At 38.9% G+C, this 20,261-nt stretch overlaps 1 protein-coding gene across 8 annotated transcripts in view; it reads right to left on the bottom strand.

Annotated features, from left to right (window-relative positions):
* Positions 1-19,772, bottom strand: part of Cast (calpastatin) — a 124,148-nt gene extending 104,376 nt beyond the window's left edge. For 3 of the 8 annotated variants that reach the window (XR_007973687.1, XM_052159573.1, XM_052159572.1), the window contains exons 1-2: positions 19,413-19,771; positions 4,739-4,801 (exon numbers count right to left, since the gene is read on the bottom strand). Coding sequence is in view for 7 of the 8 variants with exons in the window: in XM_052159573.1 (XP_052015533.1) it covers positions 4,739-4,801; positions 19,413-19,487 (138 nt within the window). In the remaining variant the exon portion in view is untranslated. Of the gene's footprint in view, positions 1-4,738; positions 4,802-18,811; positions 18,986-19,412 lie in introns of those variants that run through there. The other 5 variants (XM_052159576.1, XM_052159570.1, XM_052159571.1 and 2 more) reach the window with 3 other exon arrangements.
* Positions 19,773-20,261: the final 489 nt, after the last annotated feature.

Below are 20,261 nucleotides of genomic sequence, written 5' to 3'. Positions count from 1 at the left end.
AAAATAAGATTTAAACTCGTATGTTAAATTGCAAAGAACATAATTTGCAAACAGAAATGTAAGGACAAGTGTCAGAACCACTAACAATGCAATGTAACTATCAACTGGAAAAAAAGGATTAACTAGAGAGAGATGATTAACACACGAAATCTCAGTATTATGTGAATGGAGGCAAAAGCAAGATCTGCCTGTACTATACAGGGAGGTTACAGACAGCCTCAGGCAGCTTGTTTCAAAATAAGCAAGAAAATAGAGGTATGGATATCAGCTCAGTGGTACAGTGCTTAATAAACCATGTAAACTTCTGGGTTCAATCCCTAGCACCACTGGGGAAAAAAGAGCTGAAGACTATACAACAAAGAGACACTTTTTTAGGTCAGACATGCCAGAAAAAATGTATTTAAAAATCACAAAGTGGATATATTTAGGAATGTTTAAACTTTGAAGACAAACTTAAGACATTGCTACAAGGACTAAGACAACACCACCAAAAAACAAGCTGCCTAATATACCAGAAGTCATCTTCTCTGCAGAGCAAAAGGCCTATAATAACAACAGGTGCAAAACTTTGAGGGAAAATACAAACCAATGTCTATAGTAGTTTTTTGTTGATCTGCTTTATTTGGGAGAAGCTAAATAAGAAAGCATGCCTTTATTCACACAACTCTCCTTCTCCCCCCCCCCCAAAAGCATATTAAAAACACTCTACACTGTGAATAAATACATACAAATCTAGAACTAAACATGAGCATGGATGGGTGATAAAGATACAGGTTAATTAGTAATACTTCTCCTTTTGAGCATTAGATATGGTGGTGTGCTTAGACCACTTCTGAGGAATGACACCTAAAAGTTGACTTCTGGCCTCCCCTTGTTAATTTTCAATAAATAATATACTATAACAACTATTCAAATGACATTAACTTAGTACTGGGCACTCTTAATATTCTAGAGGTGATAGAGGATTATGGAAGGACTTAGATTAAGTTACATTATAAAAGAATGTGAGCAGCCATGGAGTTTATTAGTCATAACTGGCCTTGAACTCAGTCCTCCATTAAAATGGATATACGATGGTATTACAAAGACATAAATAAATGCACAAAGATATAAAGGTGGCCATCTTTCTGGAGTTTAGATTGTAGAGATGGTACTGGTTCCTTTAAATTTGTTTTCCAATAATTGTATTTAGATGTAAGACTTTTAAAGAGTTAATAAAATCAATGTATTTAACAACTATGAATATATGACATTAATTTAAGAATATACACAAAATTTTGTAGCACTATATATTAATGCTCTGATTTAAAAAAAAGACTGACTTTGTTAAAAAGAATAGTATCAGAAATGTGAATCATTCAATAATGGATTTACAAAGTTAAGTACAAATGTAAATCCATTCAATAATGGATTTAAAAATGGATTACAAATGTAAGAAGGAGAAGTAAATAGTGATGAGGAAGAGAAAGCTAGTCAGGCTATCTGACTAGGATAGACATATAAACAACCATGCCCCTTTAACACCATCTGCACAGTTCTTTAGTTACAGAACACATCCATCACTAAACTTGAAGATATTAAACTTGTCTCTGAAATATCATATCCTTCCATGTTATCTTTAAATTTTACTTTCCAAGACATCACTAAAGTAAATTTCTAAAAAGCTCATACTCCCCCACTGTGGCCAGATGTGTCAAATACTTTAAATAGATTTGATTACAGGTTTTGGGAGACTTCTTTGTTCCACTGTATTTAAAGATGCTGGTGTTAAATGATTTTTCTTTTTCCTGTCTCAGCCCATGTGTCTGTTGGTCTTAGAATGTCCCTACATTTGAGAAAAACTTGATGAATTCTTAACAAATTATGTACAGGACTTCTCACGGGTTTTAACTTAGTTCCACCTTCAAGCTTTGCAAGGGAAATGCAAATAAATTGTAGCTGCCATTTGCTACTTTGAGTTCCTTTTTTACCCTTTTCCACTCCTTTCCCACCCTTTCAACCCTCAAACACAAAATGGGAGAGAAAAAAGGATTGAGGGAGAGGGGGTGATATTATCCTTAGACTACTTTCTGCTGATTAGGGGTACAGAATTCCTTTTGGTAAGTTTGATCTTTGCCGTCAGGCTAATATTTTCTTCTTGTTCTTTCTCCTTTGTCCACAACTACTTAATAAACCACAACCAACAGTAAGCAGCCAACAACTAACAAGCTACCCTGTCTCTCAGTAGCCCTAGCAGATACTTTCACAGAAAAAAAAAATGGCTGTTTTTGTATGGGAATTTGTTAATGACTTTTAAAGGAAATAGAATGAAATATTGATTTTCCTTTTTATTTTTAAAAGTTTGTGTTCTATAGAAACAAAACTTTTCAACACAAATGTCTATGGTAGGAAATGTGGAAAATTGGGGTCAGTAAGGTAGTTCTTTGGGTCAAAGTTCTTGCTGTAATGTATGGGGACCTGATCTTGACCTCTGAGACCCACAGGGTGGAATTGACTCATGAAAAAATAGTTCTCAAATCTCCATACACACACTGTCATATCTGTGACCTACACACACACACACACACACACACACACAGACACACACACACACACTAAATAAATGTTAAAATGTAATAAAAAATAAATATTCAGATTGGAGAGATGGCTGAGTGGTTAAGAGCACTGTTTGCCTTTCCCGAGGTCCTGAGTTCAATTCCCAGCAACCACATGGTGGCTCACTACCATGTGTAATGGGATCCAATACCCTCTTGTGTTGTGTCTGAAGACAGCTACAGTGTACTCACAAAATAAATAAATAAATAGTTCTTAAAAAAAAAAAGAAATACTCTGAAGTACATTTTTATAGACATTGGTAGAAAGTTGGCAAGAAATCAGTACAGCCTCCCTATATATTGAATGTTCCAGAACTGCAGATGAGGAGGAAGACAATCTCAATTTACAAAAATTCCTGCTCAAGATTGATATGAGAACAAAAGATAACAGCCACTTTATGCTATTTATATATCCAGTCTTTTGGGCCACGTAGTCACTAACAATGGGAAGTGAGACAATGTTGTGTAAGTAAAAGTGATGAGGCCGTCTGAGAACACCCACCATAGCAGCAGACAGGGTACAATTCTTCCCTAAACGTTTTGTGTAAACAACTAGGAAGAAGTCACTTCCACGTCTATAAAACTCTTCTCCAAAAGAATCATTCTCAAGGATTAATAAGTTCGGTCCTCTAAAAATAGTTTCAAGACAGAAATCCAGTGCCCTTTGGAGAACAAAATTATCACAGGACACCTCCATAATTAAGTAGGTCAGCACTGGTAGCTCACAATGGTTTGTCATCAGTCAAAGCAGAAATTCACAAGAACAACAACACACACACACACCTCAAAACAAGGACATTTATTCTTACAGTGTCTCCTCTGAACTGATGAGGTTAAAAATAGTTCTCTTGTTTTTGTCTCCAACCCTGAACGACCTGCTAATCTAGGATATCGCTCCTCTCCCTTCATGATGCCCTCACATGAAAACATATGTCCCCTCCTGCCATGGCATTGAGCTTCCTTCAATATTTACCATGCTCAAAAACAACAACAACAACAACAAGATCCTAAATCTTATAGGAAGACATCTAAAACTGTGAACTGTTTCTAAACTGAATTTATCTAAAAAGGTTCCATTTTAAGGATTACTATCAAGATTTTATTTTCATTATTTCCCACTAACATTCGTAAATCAAATCATAATTAAAGGTAAGTTTGTCAAGACTGGGAAGGTAGCTTGGTGGCTAAATGTGGGGTGGTTCTGATGCTAGGGTCCTGCTCCCCAATTGGTTCTTCATCTATCAGTAGAGATGCCACAGGTTAATTGTTGGGCCCACAGAATAGGCAGGACTTCCGGTCCCCACAGGCAAGCTAGCAGACAGGAGAGGACAGAAAAGGAGTCTTCAACAGGCTTCCGGAGGAAGAAAAGAAAACAGGCCATGTGAGATCTCTGGCAGAGCAGCCATGAGGCATTGTTCCAGGCCGGAGGTTGGGGTTACAGCTGGGACTCCAGGCAACTGAGCAACTGAAGCTAGGGCAGACTGAGAGTGATGAGCTGAGAATATTGGGAAGGGCACACTAGCCACAGTATGTTAATAGTGCCAGAAATTGAGCCATAAGTCAGGTTGAAACTGGGCAAAGTGTGTGTCTGTTTTTCATCTGCAGATACAATATTCTCTAGGTTAGGCAGGGTAGCAAAGGCTACACACAAAAGGTAAAAACACTTGCTGTGCAAGCATGAACACTTGAATTCAAGTCCCCAGAACTTATGAAAAACTTGATCCACAGTGTGTGTTTCTGTAATTGCAGGTTTCTGACAGGGAGATGAGAGGCAGAGACGGGAGAATCACTAGAAATGTCTGGCTCAGCTAACCTTGTGTATATAATATAGAAATAACAGAGACCCTGAGTAATCGCTGAAGACAACTGACCTCTGACCTCCAAACCTATGTACATGGGTACATGTGTACCCATGGCACTCACATTTACAAACAGCATTGCATGCGTGTGCTCACGTGCATACGCATACACATATACACACACACACACTCACACACAGCATTGTACAAAGACATACAAAAAACCCCCTATATTTGCCAATTGTCAAGTAAGTATACCTTATATTATTATTTAATACTGAAAACAAGAATTCACAATTTTAAAAGCATTACAAAGAAAATGGTCATAAGTATTGTAGAAATTACCTCATCAGATCCTTTCTTTTCTGTTGGTTTAGAAGATGGTCCAATATTCTTTTCATTAACATGCTAAAAATATAAAAGGAAACAGATAATATTTAATATAGGAAAGTGATTTAAGACAATTGCCTCTTTAATTCAAAAGGCTAAATGCATAAAAAATAGCAACAACAAAAAACAAAACAAAAACAGAGACAAGCACCCTTTCAATGTTTCCCTAGAGAAAACTGGGAAGTCTCTGTTAGTCAAGGGTCTCAAAAATCAAAGGATCAGACAGATATTAATTTTGGAGCCAGGAAATCAGTCTATAATTAACCAGACGCAGCTGACAGTAATGGCATTTTGGCATCTCATCTCCTATACAGTACGTCATGGATTTCTGAAGCCCAAATTACTAGTCTAGGAGACATCTACTCATCACTGAGATAAAATCTTTTAAGGACCATTCTGTGTCTGAAGCCATTCTTAAGCATCAGTTCAGGACGGGCACAAGAAAGTTGTATGTGATAAGGAAAGAGGTCTACAACATTCTAGGTCAGCCATCAGTTCCAACAGCTCTGAATTGGCTTAGAATTCTTCCATTCAATATTTACCAACACAGAATGATAAAATGTGAAGGAAAAATCCATGTATCCAACTGTTACTGTTTATGTTTTTACATTTTAATTATGTTCATGAACAGACTCATTGTTTTTCTAGACAATAAGAATACAAATTGTCTAAGTAATCCGAATAGATATGTTTTTATTTTTAAAAAAGCTTTATTTATTTATTTATGTGCATCAGTGTTTTGTCTGCATGCATGTCTGTGTGAGGGTATCATATCCTCTGAAAGTGGAGTCACAGACAGTTGTGAGCTGCAGATTTGTCCACTCTGTCTCCTTACAGACTCAGAAACTTCAGAACAAGGACAGCATATTCATGAGCTCTCTGTAACCTCATATCTTTTTTTGGAGTCAGAAGGAACAATATCCAGTGTTCCTGTTGTGGCTCCCAGTTTTGCTGTGGATGTTCAATTTTCTGAGTATTTATTCTCTGTTCATTTTTTGTATGGCATTTCAATCTACAAGTAGAAAAACTTAATTTGCTCTTTCCTGTCTCCCTCTGCACAAGCCCTCACTCTGCTTCTGGCTTATGGGGTAAATGTGAACCTGGTCACTAGCTGCCCATTAGGATGGTGATAGCAATTTCCCTGCTGAAGTACAACAGTATGATTTAAACATATTTTAAAAGTTGTTTCCTTGTAGTACTTTAAATGATTTCAACTAAATTTCTCAAGCCTTAAGTTTCTACTGTGGAGACACACAAAATAACCCAAGTTTTGGAGATTCCAAACAATATTTTCAGAGAGTTACTTATACTTAATGCTTTTGAAAATGTTGAGTTACAATTTCAACTTTAAAATAAATTGTATGCACTGGTACATTTTTAATATCAAAATACTTAATTATTATATAAAAATTAATTTGTATATAAAATAGTTAATTATATAAAAATTTAAAATTTTTAAATGAATAGAAAGGTTTTCATTAACAACAATTGACACAAATAAAAGGCATTTATGATCAAGCTCCAGCACTTTTACAGCATCCTGAGTAAAATTTTTCCAGTTTATTTTTTAATCTAGCATTTTATTAAAGTTTTTCATATATACAAGAAAGTTTTAGGACTAACATTCTCATTTCCTGTATTCACACCACTTAGATTCAGCAACTATTAATGTTTTCACTGTGCATCTTAGTTAGGATTACTGTTGCTATGATGAAACACCATGATCAAAACAACTTGGGAAGGAAAGGGATTACTCAGTTTACAGTTCCATATCACTGTAACACAAAGAAAGACAACACAGGAACCTAAACAGGGCAGGATCATGGAGTCAGGAATTGAGACAGAGGTCATGGAGGGTGCTATGTACCGGCCTCCTCCTCACGGCTTGCTCACTATGCTTTCCAGGACCAACAGCCTAGCAATGATACCACTTGCAGTTAAAATGCCTTACAGACCTGGTTATAGCTGGGTCTTATGGAGGCATTTCCTTAATTAAGGGGTCTTCCTCTCAGATGGTTTTACCTTCTGTCAATTTGACAAAAACATCATCCAGTACACTGAATTTTGCTATGTATGCACACACAACCACAGTATTATGTATTCCTGAACTAGAAAGTAAACTGCAGAAACACATGAATCTCTTAAAGAAATATAGAATCAAAGAGGTAATCAAAGGGGTGAAGGATTTGAATAAAACCATCCAAGATCCAAAACCAGAAAAAGAAACAATAAAGAAATCACAAAGGGAGGCAACCCCGGAGAGAGAAAAAAATCTCGGAAGAGATCAGGAGTGTCAAGCATTACCAACAGAATACAAGAGATAGAAGAGAAAATCTCAGGCATAGAAGATACCATAGAATATATTGACACAACAGACAAAGAAAATATAAAGTGCAAAAAGCGCCTAACCCAAAACATTCAGGAAATTCAGGACAGAATGGAAAGACCAAACCTAAAAATAATAGGAATAGAAGAAACTAAAGATTCCCAACTCAGTGGGTCAGAAGACACCTTCAACAAAATCATAGAGGAAAACTTCCCTAACCTAAAGAAAGAGATGGACAGTGGTCATGCAGGCCTTTAATCCCAGCACTTGGGAGGCAGAGGTAGGTATATTTCTGAGTTCAAGGCCAGTCTGGTCTACAAAGTGAGTTCCAGGACAGCCAGGGCTACACAGTGACACCCTGTCTCAAAAAAACCAAGAGAGACAGAAAGAGAGAGAGAGAGAGAGAGAGAGAGAGAGAGAGAGAGAGAGAGAGAGAGAAACATACAAGAGGTCTACAGAACATAAACAGATTGAACCAGAAAAGAAGCGCCTCCCATTATATAAGACTCAAAACACTAAATATACAGAACAAATGAAGAATATTAAAATGGAGAGAAGCACCTAAAGAAATGTTCAACATCCTTAGTCATCAGGGAAATGCAATCAAAATGACCTTGAGATTCCACCTTACACAAATCAGAATGGCTAAGATCAAAAACTCAGGCAATAGCAGAAGCTGGTGAGAATGCGGACAAAGAGGAACACTCCTCCATTGGTGGTGAGATTGCAAGCTGGTTCAACCACTGTGGATATCAATCTGGTGGTTCCTCAGAAAACTGGAAATAGTTCTACCTGAAGACTGAGCTATACCACTACTGTGCATATACCCAAAAGATGCTCCAACATATAACAAGGACATGTGCTCTACTATGTTCATAGCAGCCTCATTTATAATAGCTAGAAACAGGGAACAACCCAGATGTCTCTCAAGGGAAGAAGGGGTACAGAAAATGTGGTACATTTGCATAATGAGTAAATTACTCCATTACTCCTTTACAAATTTTGCAGGCAAATGGATGGAACTAGAAAATATCATTCTGAATGAGGTAATCTAGATCCAAAAGGACATACATGGTATGTACTCACTGATAAGCAGATAATAGCTCCAAAGCTCAGAATACCCATGATATAACTCAGACCATTTGAAGCTTAACAAGAAGACCAAAGTATGGATGCTTCAATCCCACGTAGAAGGGGGAACAAAATAATCACAGGAGACAGAGAGAGGGAGGGGCCTATATGGGAGAGGGAAAACAAGAGGGAGAGAAAAAAGGGGGCAGGATCAAGTATGGGAAGAGACAGGTCAGAAGGCCAGAAGGCCTGGAGAATTGATTGAAATATGTAGCAGTAGGGGAGGTAACCACTAGAAAGTCCCAGATGCTGGGGTGTGAGAGGCTCCCAGAACCCAATGGAGATGACATTAAGAGCAGGAAGATAGAACCTGAAGAGACTACCTTTATAGCTAGACATGGGCCCCATTGGATGGTTCTACCCACCCATCTCAAAATTTTTAACCCACAATTATTCCTGTCTAAAAGAAACACAGGAATACACAAGGAAACAAAAATGGAGCAGAGACTAGAGGAAAGGCCAACCAGAGACTGCCCTACCTTGGGATCTATATTCACAGACACCAAACCTGGACACTATTACTGATACCAAAAAGTGCTCTCAGACAGGAGCCTAGTAGGACTATCTTTTGAAAGGCTTTGCCAGAACCTGTCTAAGGCAGATGCAGATACAGTCAACCATTGCACTGAGCCCAGGGACCCCAATGGAAGAGCTAGGAGAAGGACTGAGGGAGATGAAGGGGATTGCAGACCAAAAGAAAAACAATATCAACTAACAGGACCCCTCAGAGCTCCCATGGACTAAACCACCAACCAAAGAATATACATGAGTAGATCCATGGTTCCCATTACATATGTAACAGAGGACTGCCTTATTTGGCATCAGTGGGAGGAGAGGTACTTGGTCCTGAAGAGGCTTGATGCCCCAGCAAAGGGGTATGCTAAAGGAGTAAAGTGAAAGTGGGTAGGTGGGTGGGAAGAGGGAGCACTCTCTTAGAGGCAAAGGGGAAGGGAATGTGGTGGGGAAACCAGGAATGAGAAAAACATATGAAATATAAACAAATAAAATAATTAAGAGAAAAAGAAAGTAAACTGCAAAAACATTGAAATTTAACACTAAGCATTTCAAACACTAAGCATTTCATTAAATGTAGCACAGTTCCCTGTATAAACCCAATCTCATTATTACACTAAAAACTTTATCAAGAACTTCCTAATGACATTTAATTTCCTAGTAAACAGCCATTTTATAGATTAATCATTGTCATCATAGCTTCTTGGGCTTATTCTATTAATAATGTCACATCAGTTACACGTTTTTTCCTGAAATTCAAGTACCCTACATTGGGAATAACTGACTACAACTCAGTCTATTAAGTTGGTGAGCCAAATACATGGGGATGATACACATCATATTTGATCCAGTTCAGGAACCTTCAGTGAGTTTTTCTAAAAGGTAAGAGAGAACTTGGCTTATCACTACCACATGTGACTGGTAGGGTGGCCATAGAGAAGAGAAGCATGGGGAGGGAAGCAGTGACAGATTCCAGGAGAGAATGGAGTATACTATTAATGGATCTTATGTGAGGGAAAAGAACCTGTGCCAGTGCTGGGTGCTCCCTATGTGCTCCCCTTTTCTCTCCATAATGACTCTTGGGACCACACACTGTTGCCTTATCTATGGATAAAGAAAGTAGATGCTCTGCTTTGTCATGCCACTTAATGATTATAGTCCAGTCAAAGATTGGGTCATAGAAAAACATGTACAACCATGCCAGGATTTTGTGGTTTACATCAAGTCTTTAGGTTAATGTAGCACTCTAACATGAAAGCAAAACATCTTCCTATTTTAAAACCAATCTGTTATAAACATTTAACCGAAGCTCAATAATCGTTGGTTCTATTGTAGACTAGCAGAGAAGAAGTCAAAGCCAGAAAGGAGCATGACATAATGCCAGCCTTAAAGTAGTGAAGATAGGAAACCACACAGAGTGTAGACAGATAGAGGTGGCCAATGTGACCAGTTATAGGAGTTTAATGGCAGGTGGGTGATTGGGAGAATTCAGAAATCTTATGTCAAGAAGAAATAATTATCCAAATTCTTTCTACCCAGACACTGACAGATATTTGGCAAGGACAACTGTCCTGTGTTCTCATTCTAGAACACAGCATTATATGCTAGAAATAGTTTGCCACAGCATAGTCATAAATCTATTAATAAATCAGGAGTGAAGAGTCACAAGGCTTAGGACTTCTGTTGGACTTGAGCTTTGCAACATCTGGGAACCTTGCTAACTGTTATCTAGATACACATAGGTACACATGCAGACAAGGGTGCATACCACACAAAGTAGAATACAAACAAACATCTACCAATAAAGGAATCAGAAAACTAGCAATTCCAGTAGTATAAGAAGTGCTGAAGGCTAGTGTGCTTCTGAAACTAAGGATTAAAAAAGAGATATAAAGTTTCTTTTAGGAGGAAACAGAAATAGTCTATAAGGATGACTGCATCAGTCTGGAAATAAAATTTAAATATTGAGTAAGGACTTTAATGAGTAAACTACATGGTTAATGAATTTGATATCTAAACAAAGTTACTTGATAAAAATTGAAAATGTTACTTAAAACTGTCCTTCAGCTTGGACAAAGGTCACATAATCATGTACAGAGGCATGACAGCAAGGACAAGGTTCTCTTAGGAGACCTGATCTCCCCAGTACATGCAGCTCAGCTCTGTCAATATTATCACAAACTCAAGGAAGGGTTGTTTCAGGGTCCTGCAGAAGACAGAGAAGCCCCCAATTATGCTAGCAGAGTTGTAATCATGCTACAAGCACCCAAGGAGCTTTGGAAAATACTTGTGCCAGAAAGTGGGACATTAGATTTTGTCTGTGTAGGTCAGGATGTGAATATAGTTTTCTACAATTCCTTTGCGGTTTCTATTATGTATCCGGGATTGGGAACAATGACTTTGAAGGAAGACTGTGGACACAAGAACAAAAGTCACTATTTCTCAAAACACCAACTGAGCTGGTACCTTTGGAGAATTTCCTAGGGGCAGGCAGGTTGTGTAGTTCTGGGTATCTCTCGGGGAAACTGATTGCTCAAGGAGGAAGCACAGTGCCCTATTTTCACACAAGCATTTCCTGTCCAAGGCTAAGCCGAGGAATCTATCTTCCTAACTGAACAACAGCTTATCTCTTCAGTAAGTAAGAAATTATCAGTTAGTTGTCACTTGCTCATTGATGACTTCCTAAATGGACACATTGCCTTTCTTTTAGTTTTTCTTGGATATTTTCTTTATTTACATTTCAAATGTTATCCTCTTTCCAGTCTCTCCATGGAAATCACCTATCCCATTCCCCTTCCCCCTGCTTCTATGAAGGTATTCCCCCACCCACCCACCCACTCCAGCCTCTTCACCCTGGCATTACCCTACACTGGGTCATCTGAGTCTTCAAAAGACCAAGGGCCTGTCCTCCCATTGATCCCCAACAGGGCCATCCTCTGCTACATATGCAGCTGGAGCCATGGGTCTCTCCATGTGTACTCTTTGGTTGGTGATTTACTCCCTGGGAGCTCTGGGGAATCTGGTTGGTTGGTATTGTTGTTTTCCCTATGGGGTTGTAAACCCCTTAAGTTCCTTCAGTCTTTTCTCTAACTCCTCCACTGGGGACCCTATGCTCAGTCCAATGGTTGGCTGCAAGCATCTGCCTCTGTATTTGTAAGTTCTGGTAGAGCCTCTCAGGAGACAGCTATATCAGGCTCCTCTCAGCAAGCACAATATTGGCATCCACAATAGTGTCTGGGTTTGGTGACGGTATATGGTGAATGTACAGTGAGTATTTTGTTCCCCTTTTCAGAAGTACTGAAGCATTCACATTTTGGTCTTCCTTCTTGAGCTTCATGTGGTCTGCGAATTATATCTTGGGTATTCTGAGTTTCCGGGCAAAGATTCATTTATCAGTGAGTACATATCATGTGTGTTCTTTTGTAACTGGGTTACTTCATTCAGGATGATATTTTCTAGTTCCATCCATTTGTCTAAGTATTTCACAAATTCACTGTTTTTAATAGCTGAGTAGTACTCCATTGTATAAATATACCACATTGTCTGTGTTCATTCCTCTGTTGAAGGACATCTGGGTTCTTTCCAGCTTTTGGCTATTATAAATAAGGCTGCTATGAACATAGTGGAGCATGTGTCCTTGCTATAACACATTGCCTTTCTAATAAGAGGGAAATTACATTCGCTCTTTTCTTGGACATGGGGTGAGACTGAGTAACAACACTTACTTAAATGCTTTCATTTCCACAAACTTTAAAAAAAAAAAGAACCTGCTCGTTTTAGATCACTAAACTAGATAAAGAAGGAAGGCTGAGAAAATAGGTTGAAAAATTAAGGGGCCATGTACAAATTGATATTTTTCAAAATAAAAAAAGTAACAGTAACAAAACCTTAGAGATCTGTGCTTGTATGTGCTCTGCTTCATAAAATGAGATTATTCAGCAGATAATCAAACGGACTAAGATGCAAAGCTGCCTTTGCTTTAAACAGGCTATGCACCAAACATCAGTTTCCTTTCCTCATAAACTCTGTTGATATTAGCAGAGATCTTCCCAGGCTGCTTCTCAGAATGGATCATTTTAATCTGGGTTTAGCCAATAAGAGGCAACTAATCAATGGTTGAGAACCTAGAGCAGCCTTGACCCCTTTGGGGGAATCTAAGGTCCCTTTCACGGGAGTGTCAAAGACCATCAAAACCACAGATATTTACATTGCAATTCATATCAGTAGCAAAATCACTGTTGGTGAATCAACACAGCATGAGAAACTGTATTAAAGGACTGCAGAGTCAGGAAAGTTGAGAACTAGGATCTAGAGTGATATGAACACACACACACATACACACACACACTCACTCACTAATATTCTCTCTGATCTTGGGGCCTTTCTAGGATAGCAGGCCAAAAGAATTGTCATTTTGGCTTTTACAAGGTAACCTTGCAGCTTCTCCTGCCTAGGGCTACTACAGATCTCATAACTTCTATGGTCTGGTTGCCACTTCTCTGTTGAGTTTCCAATCTTATCTGTTACCTGGTTAACCTATTTCCTGTCTTACATTCTGCAGACATAAATGCTCAGAATCACTTCCAACTCTTAGCTGATTGTGAAAAACTGATTAAATAGAAATCGAAAGGCTGTGTGATCATAGGAAAATAATTAAACCTTTCAGTTTCTTTTTGTTTAATAGAAAGTGACAACTAGCCCAATAGCTAGTGTATTTTCAGTGTTAAGGTATAAATTGAACCAAGTTTGTTTTCCTGCTGTGGTTAATAGCTTTTATTAAGAGTTATTGAAAAAGACACTATTGAAGAAAGAATGAGATTTTAGAATTGTCTAAGCCCATGTTTGTTTCTGCACTGTCCGAGAGAATAAAGCCAAGACCAATAAAAAGCAGAAGCAAGCCACAGGAACAGAGCAGGTCTTACAGAATACAAAGTGGTTACATAGCTCTCTTTTCCCTTTGACATCAGTCTGATTTCATGACATGAATGAGAGCTAAGTGTAGATATGAAAGTTTCATTTTCTAAGTCAAAAGTTTAGTTGTCTGGGAAGTGTTGGTTTAGCATTCCATCACATCACTGTTATTGTCTCACTCCAGATTACACCAGAAAGGGGAAAACACAAGGAGAATGAAAATCCATTCTTTTCAACAGCCTACAACTTGGCTATATGTGTAACTTAAACTAGCATTCACATCAATTTAAATCCTTTATGCAGAAGTAGGATCCGGAGATACACTAACACAATGTTGGTCATTAATGACGCCAGTTGATTTGTGGGTGTTAATTATGCCCTTTATCTTCTGCTCAAATGGAAAGTTTTACTATGAAAAAGTTTTGAAAACTTTAAGTGACTATTATCTCAAGAGTGTTTACCCTACAGTGCCACCCAAAGGTAAAATCATAGCTGTTCTAGTTATAAAACTGAAAAGTCTCAAAACTCACAGAAAAAGCTACAATGAGGTGTAGGGTTTACTAACCATGCTAAATAAAAATCAGTGAATACCCACTACAAGCTAGGTGTGTGGGAACAAAATAAATATTGTAAGAGAATGTGGACAGTGAGATGCTCAGTAGGTAAAGGTGCTTGATGCCAAACCTGACAGCTGAATTTGACTCCCGGAACCCACATGGCAAGTATGAGAGAACCGGGTGCATCAACTGTTCTCTGACCTCCACATGCACATTATGACATACTGAACCTGCCCCTCCCAACACACACACACACACACACACACACTCACACTCTCACACACACACTCACACACACTCACACTCACATACTCTCTCACACACACATACTAACACACTCTCACACACTCGCACACTCACACTCTCTCTCACACACACTCACACACTCACACTCACACACTCTCACACACACTCACATACACTCACTCACACACTCTATCACACACTCTCTCACACACTCACTCACATTCATACACTCTCACACACGCTCACACACTCACACTCATATACTCTCACACACACTCACACACTCATACACACTCACACATACACACACTCACACACACACATACACACACATTCCTCCTGAATTAACTGGTTCCCCATCTGAAGAGGTAACTTATACAACCAAGATTCTTCACTGGATGGAACAGTTTTTAATATTTTTCTTAGTTAATGAGAGTCGTGTTTCTTAATACATTCTCATAAAGGAAAATGAAACAACTTGAGGAAAAGAACTTTACTGTCATGCTAATATGAATTAGATCTTAAAAGTATTCTGAAGTGAGAAAATAGAAGTCTGACTGAGACATCCCACAGTTGCTGAAATAGGCTGCTTAGAACTAATTACCAGTTGTCTGTTCACCTTGGACTCTCAAATGACCACTCTCTGTTTCCAATCCAGAGACCCACACCACTCTTTGAAAACTACTTGAATAATATAATTAACTTTATATTTATATTATTATGTTTATAATTCTCTTGAAAATTGAAAAGTTTTAAAACTGATTAAAGAACAATATCATCATATGTTACTCAGATGCAATGGAAACATGTTCCATTCAGGGACTGACAACCAAAAAAAGTGACATTTGGCCTCTTTATCCTTGCTGCCTTAAATACTATTAACTTTGTGCAGACCTCATAATTTTGCTTCCCTGCCCCCTAAAGTCTATTGCAACCAAGTTGTCTGTTTTGCCTGCAATGGTGGTACCTTCCAAATGATTGAGTACCTTGATTATGCTCTCACGAGGGCTCTGAACCTAATTAAACTAAGAAACACCATCACAGGATAATAGAATCAATATATGATTCAGGACTCTGATTACTTATGTAGGCCAAATATATTAAGTTCTGATAATTATGCTGTTCATCAGATATTCTTTAAATGTAGCTTTTTAACATTTTATAAAGTCAGTTTTTACAACAATCAAAAATATTCAGACGCTGATGATAATAAGTATAAAATGCACAATATTATGTTTCCTTGGTTGGCTTTCCAGGTAGCATGTTTTAAATGACATATCTTTACACTACTCTATTCTGTATATAGTTAGATCATTCACAGTATTTTTAGGATTTAAAGAATCCTACTAAGGATATTCTAATTATACAATTCACTAGAAGTATTCTATAAGAATGTGTGTGTGGAAACTGGCTTTAAATACCTTTTGGGAAATCAAATCCTATATATATTCAAATGGCTTGTGCAAAATAGCATGCTTATATCTAACCTATACACTTGTTTCCATGTGTACTTTATGATACACAGTATTAAGGCATATCAACAGTTTTATATTACACTTTTTGAGGAATAATGACAAAAGTAATTGATACATGTCAGTGAAGATTCAATTTTAAAAATCATATTTGATTGGTGGCTGAATATGTGATAAAAGGCTTCAACTGCAAACCTTTAGGCACATAAACAAACAAGACTACACATGTGAAAATATATACACATAATTATATATATATATATATATATATATATATATATATATATATATAATATAGGGAATATATGTATGTATATGCATCTATATGTTAAAAATTGACTGTGTGCACCATTGGAGAGAGATTTGTATAGACGTTGCATACATTCATAGGCACATAAACAAACAAGACTACACATGTGAAAATATATACACATAATTATATATATATATATAATATAGGGAATATATGTATGTATATGCATCTATATGTTAAAAATTGACTGTGTGCACCATTGGAGAGAGATTTGTATAGACGTTGCATACATTCATAGGCACATAAACAAACAAGACTACATATGTGAAAATATATACACATAATTATATATATATAATATAGGGAATATATGTATGTATATGCATCTATATGTTAAAAATTGACTGTGTGCACCATTGGAGAGAGATTTGTATAGACGTTGCATACGTTGACGAGGCAAATTATATATGTAGATTTATGAGAAAAAGTATTACATTTCCTTCTCAAAATGATCTGTGATTACTTATAGATAAACTGTAAAAACCACAACAACAAACAAACAAACAAAACAAAAGGAACAAGCCCCTAGAGCCTTTTTCCTACCTGATGTTATTTTGCCAGCCACAGTGGTGAAAGCTCTGAAATGTGGGAAGTGTGAACTGGGAGGTACTGTGAGTACAATACACACAGCACAGCCAGATTTTTGAGTAATTAACACAAGAAAGAGGTGACTTCTCATTTTTAGCACAAGCTTAAATGTCACCAGTTACCAGGTGGCACCAGGTCAACTGGCACCAGGACAGTGCCAGTTAGTAAAAAGCACTATTAACATTAATTTGATTTCTTAAAATATTTTTGTTAATGCAATTGTTAAAATTTTTTAAAGCCCTTTTGGGTCTCACAGTGCATTTCTTCTGGAGAAAAGTCAAAGCTTGATCACAGGCATGCTGAAAATTATAAAAAGTCAGCACCAAGCAGAAGTCTTAAATAATAATTCCCAAAGTGGCTTGCAATGGGTATTTTAGCAGAAACATCAAAGTGTCTAACATGGTAGAGTAGATATTAAAAGCAAAGATTTAAGCTATCTTCATCTAAGTCACCTGGCACAATTTCCTTCAGACAACGCCAAGCTCAGACAGAGAAATAAATCTGATGTCAGGCGAACACCTGTCAAACATGGTTGCGGATAATTTAAAGGGTGCATTTTGATAAGAATTCTGGGACAATCATGACTCAAAGCAACATTAATAAAACTATATATAGGAAAAACAACAACGTCAACCAACCAGACCCCCCAGAGCTCCCAGGGACTAAACCACTAACAAAAGAGTACAAATTGAGGGACCCATGGCTCCAGCTGCATATGCAGCAGAGGATGGCCTTATCTGGTATCAAATGAGAGGAAAGGCCCTAGGACCTGTGAAGTCTAGATGCTCCAGTGTAGGGGAGTGCTAGGGCAGTGAGGCAGGAGAAGGTGGTGGGCAGGAGAACACCCTCATAGAAGCAGGAGGAGGGATTATGAGATAGGGGGTTTGCAGGAGGAAAAACAGGAAGGGGATAACATTTGAAATGTTAATAAATAAAATAATCAATAAAATATTTGAAAAATAAAACTATACATTTAGATAGCACAGAAAAGTGTAAGGAAGAACATTCATGAAGAAACATCACTAAAAACACGTATGTGGCATGTCTACTGCTGAATCTAGTCCTTATGTATATATTTGTTATTTTACAGATATGGAAACACATTTACAAAGATTTAAACAATGAAATCATTGCCATTTGAGTTAAGAACCCTACAATGCACTTGAAGGCTAGCACACCTAGATGATCAATCAGTCCTCCCTGCCTATTTTCTAATTCTAACCCAGTTTCTAGGTGCAAAGATTATCTGGTTACTGCATCATTACTTTTTTCATAACACCTACTAAGAAGAAGGTGAACCTAAGATTTTGAAATTCTTGCCATAAATTGTGAACTCTTTGTTTTGTTGTTTTTAAAAAATGTAATGTTAAAACCATGCTTCCTGGTTTCAAAACATTACAAGTTCCAGCTTGATTGGGTATAGCACATAATTGGTAGGACGTTCAATGCACTAAGCAGATGGAACACGTTTGTCCTCTTGCAAATATATAGAGTAGTGAGATATACTCATTTCTCTCTCCCCCAGCTCCTCCTGAAAATTGATCAGGTTTTTCCTGATGTTTTCTTATTTTCCTTTCTCTATCCTCTTCTTTCGAGTTTGAAACTGCTTGACCATTCTTTTCTTTGTAAGTTTTTATCTTTACTCAGCAGTTGAAAAACTTAACCAGGGCTACAGTGCCTCTTATCTACCTATCCAAGTATAGTGCTACAAAGGGCGGAATTAAGGATTGCTGTCCATTTAATTTGGGAATGCAAGCCGAGCTTGGTGCACCACGCCGCCCAGCCTGTACCGCCCAGTGCTTCCGCATACCACTGAAGGGAGAGCCTTCAGCTTCTGCAGGAGCTTAACCAGAAGGTCTGCAAGGAGGTCTCACACGGTCCCTGCCACTGACCAACTTCTGGATGCCCCAGAGGGGCAAGGTAAATACACTCCCTTCACAGCCCTGCCTGGACCTGGCCCCTTCAATTTACCGTCTTGTACCACCAACTTGCGAATGCCATGTCGACAACCCTGACTTGCTCCGAGCCGCGCCGCTGGGAACTTGTCGAGGACGCCAAGTGAGGCGCTGGTGACACCAAGAAGACTCTCTGCCTGGCTGGGACCTGGCTGAGGTCGCACCGGACACTGCTGCCAGGTGGGAGGGAACACCGGGAAGGAGCGGCAGGGCCCGCCCACAGCGAGCTTAATCCTGCCCCGTCCGATTTAGCCCAAGGCTAATTAGGAAAGGGGTGTGTGTCAGTTCTTCAACTGCCACACCCTACAAGGAGGGCTGGGAGTGGGGGCGGGGATGACTTCACAAGGAGGGCCGAGCCCCTCTCCCCAGCTAGAGGAGCCAACTCCGGAGGTCCCGTGTCAACTTTATTTTGCTTCCATGCCTATGCTCACTGCCTCGGTCTCACTAGCCCACGTTTCTCCAGGAGCCCCTCCACCCAACTCATGACACTACCCAATTCTGAGAGTCTGATCCTTTTCCCACTCTGGAAGGTGCAAGGAAGGGCAACGCCCCAGGACTGCGGCGGGACTCCGGGACTTTGCCGCGTGCCCCGCGGCTCAGTCTGGAGTACTACTCACCTCCTGGGAGTGGCGAGCTGCCGCGCCGTGCGGGGGCCTGGGAGAGCCGGCGGGCTTCGGGCCGGACTGGGACATTTTTTTGATGAAAATGCTGCGGGCGCAGCTTCCGGGAAAGCGCAACGAAATTGTAAGGGAGGCCCCGGCTAGAGCTCAGGGCGGGTGGAGCCAGACAGCTCAGTGAGGCAGCTTTTCCGACCCAGCCCTGAGTCCGCGCCCAGCTCCCCTGCGCCCAGTTAGGCCCTCCCCTTCCTGCCCGCCACTCACTGCAGAGGGGCCAACTTCTCAGCAATCCAGAGCTGAAATTTAACACTGTCCGCTCAGGTTTTGTACACAAGACTCTCCCTAGACTGGCCCCAGAACTGCAGGGTTCTCAATAGATCACAAATATGAAGCTGGAGGTTGCAGTTCCTTCGTGGACTTGTCCAGACCAATCTAGTGATTGTGCAACCAGAGAGCTGGACTAGGGCGTGGCCTAGACCCCTTGTCGTAAGAATGTGAAGATTTAGACACTTTTCTGCAATCTGACATTAATTCAAATCTGAATTATAAATAAATTTGAACTATAATCTGAACTATAGATAAGAGAAAGGATCTTGAAATCAAATTAAACTCAGTGTTTATGTACTTGTGTGTGTTTTATGTCCTGTATTTGATTATTTATGCAGCCAATTCTGTAAGTTGTCTAATGGTTTACAAGCAGGAGCCTGCCTGCTCTAATTCAAATCAGCAGATAATAAAAGATTTTAAAACCATCTCCTTTTCTGAAGCCTGTTTCTGAGATTGAATTGGTTTTTGCCTTGGCTTCATTTTAGGCAGTACTTACTGGTTTGGGGCTGGAAATGAAATTTA

Source organism: Apodemus sylvaticus, chromosome 16, assembly GCF_947179515.1.
Source record: "Apodemus sylvaticus chromosome 16, mApoSyl1.1, whole genome shotgun sequence".
Taxonomy (NCBI): domain Eukaryota; kingdom Metazoa; phylum Chordata; class Mammalia; order Rodentia; family Muridae; genus Apodemus; species Apodemus sylvaticus.
Note: the sequence above shows the minus strand (reverse complement) of the source record. Positions and strands in the feature narration are given on the sequence as shown.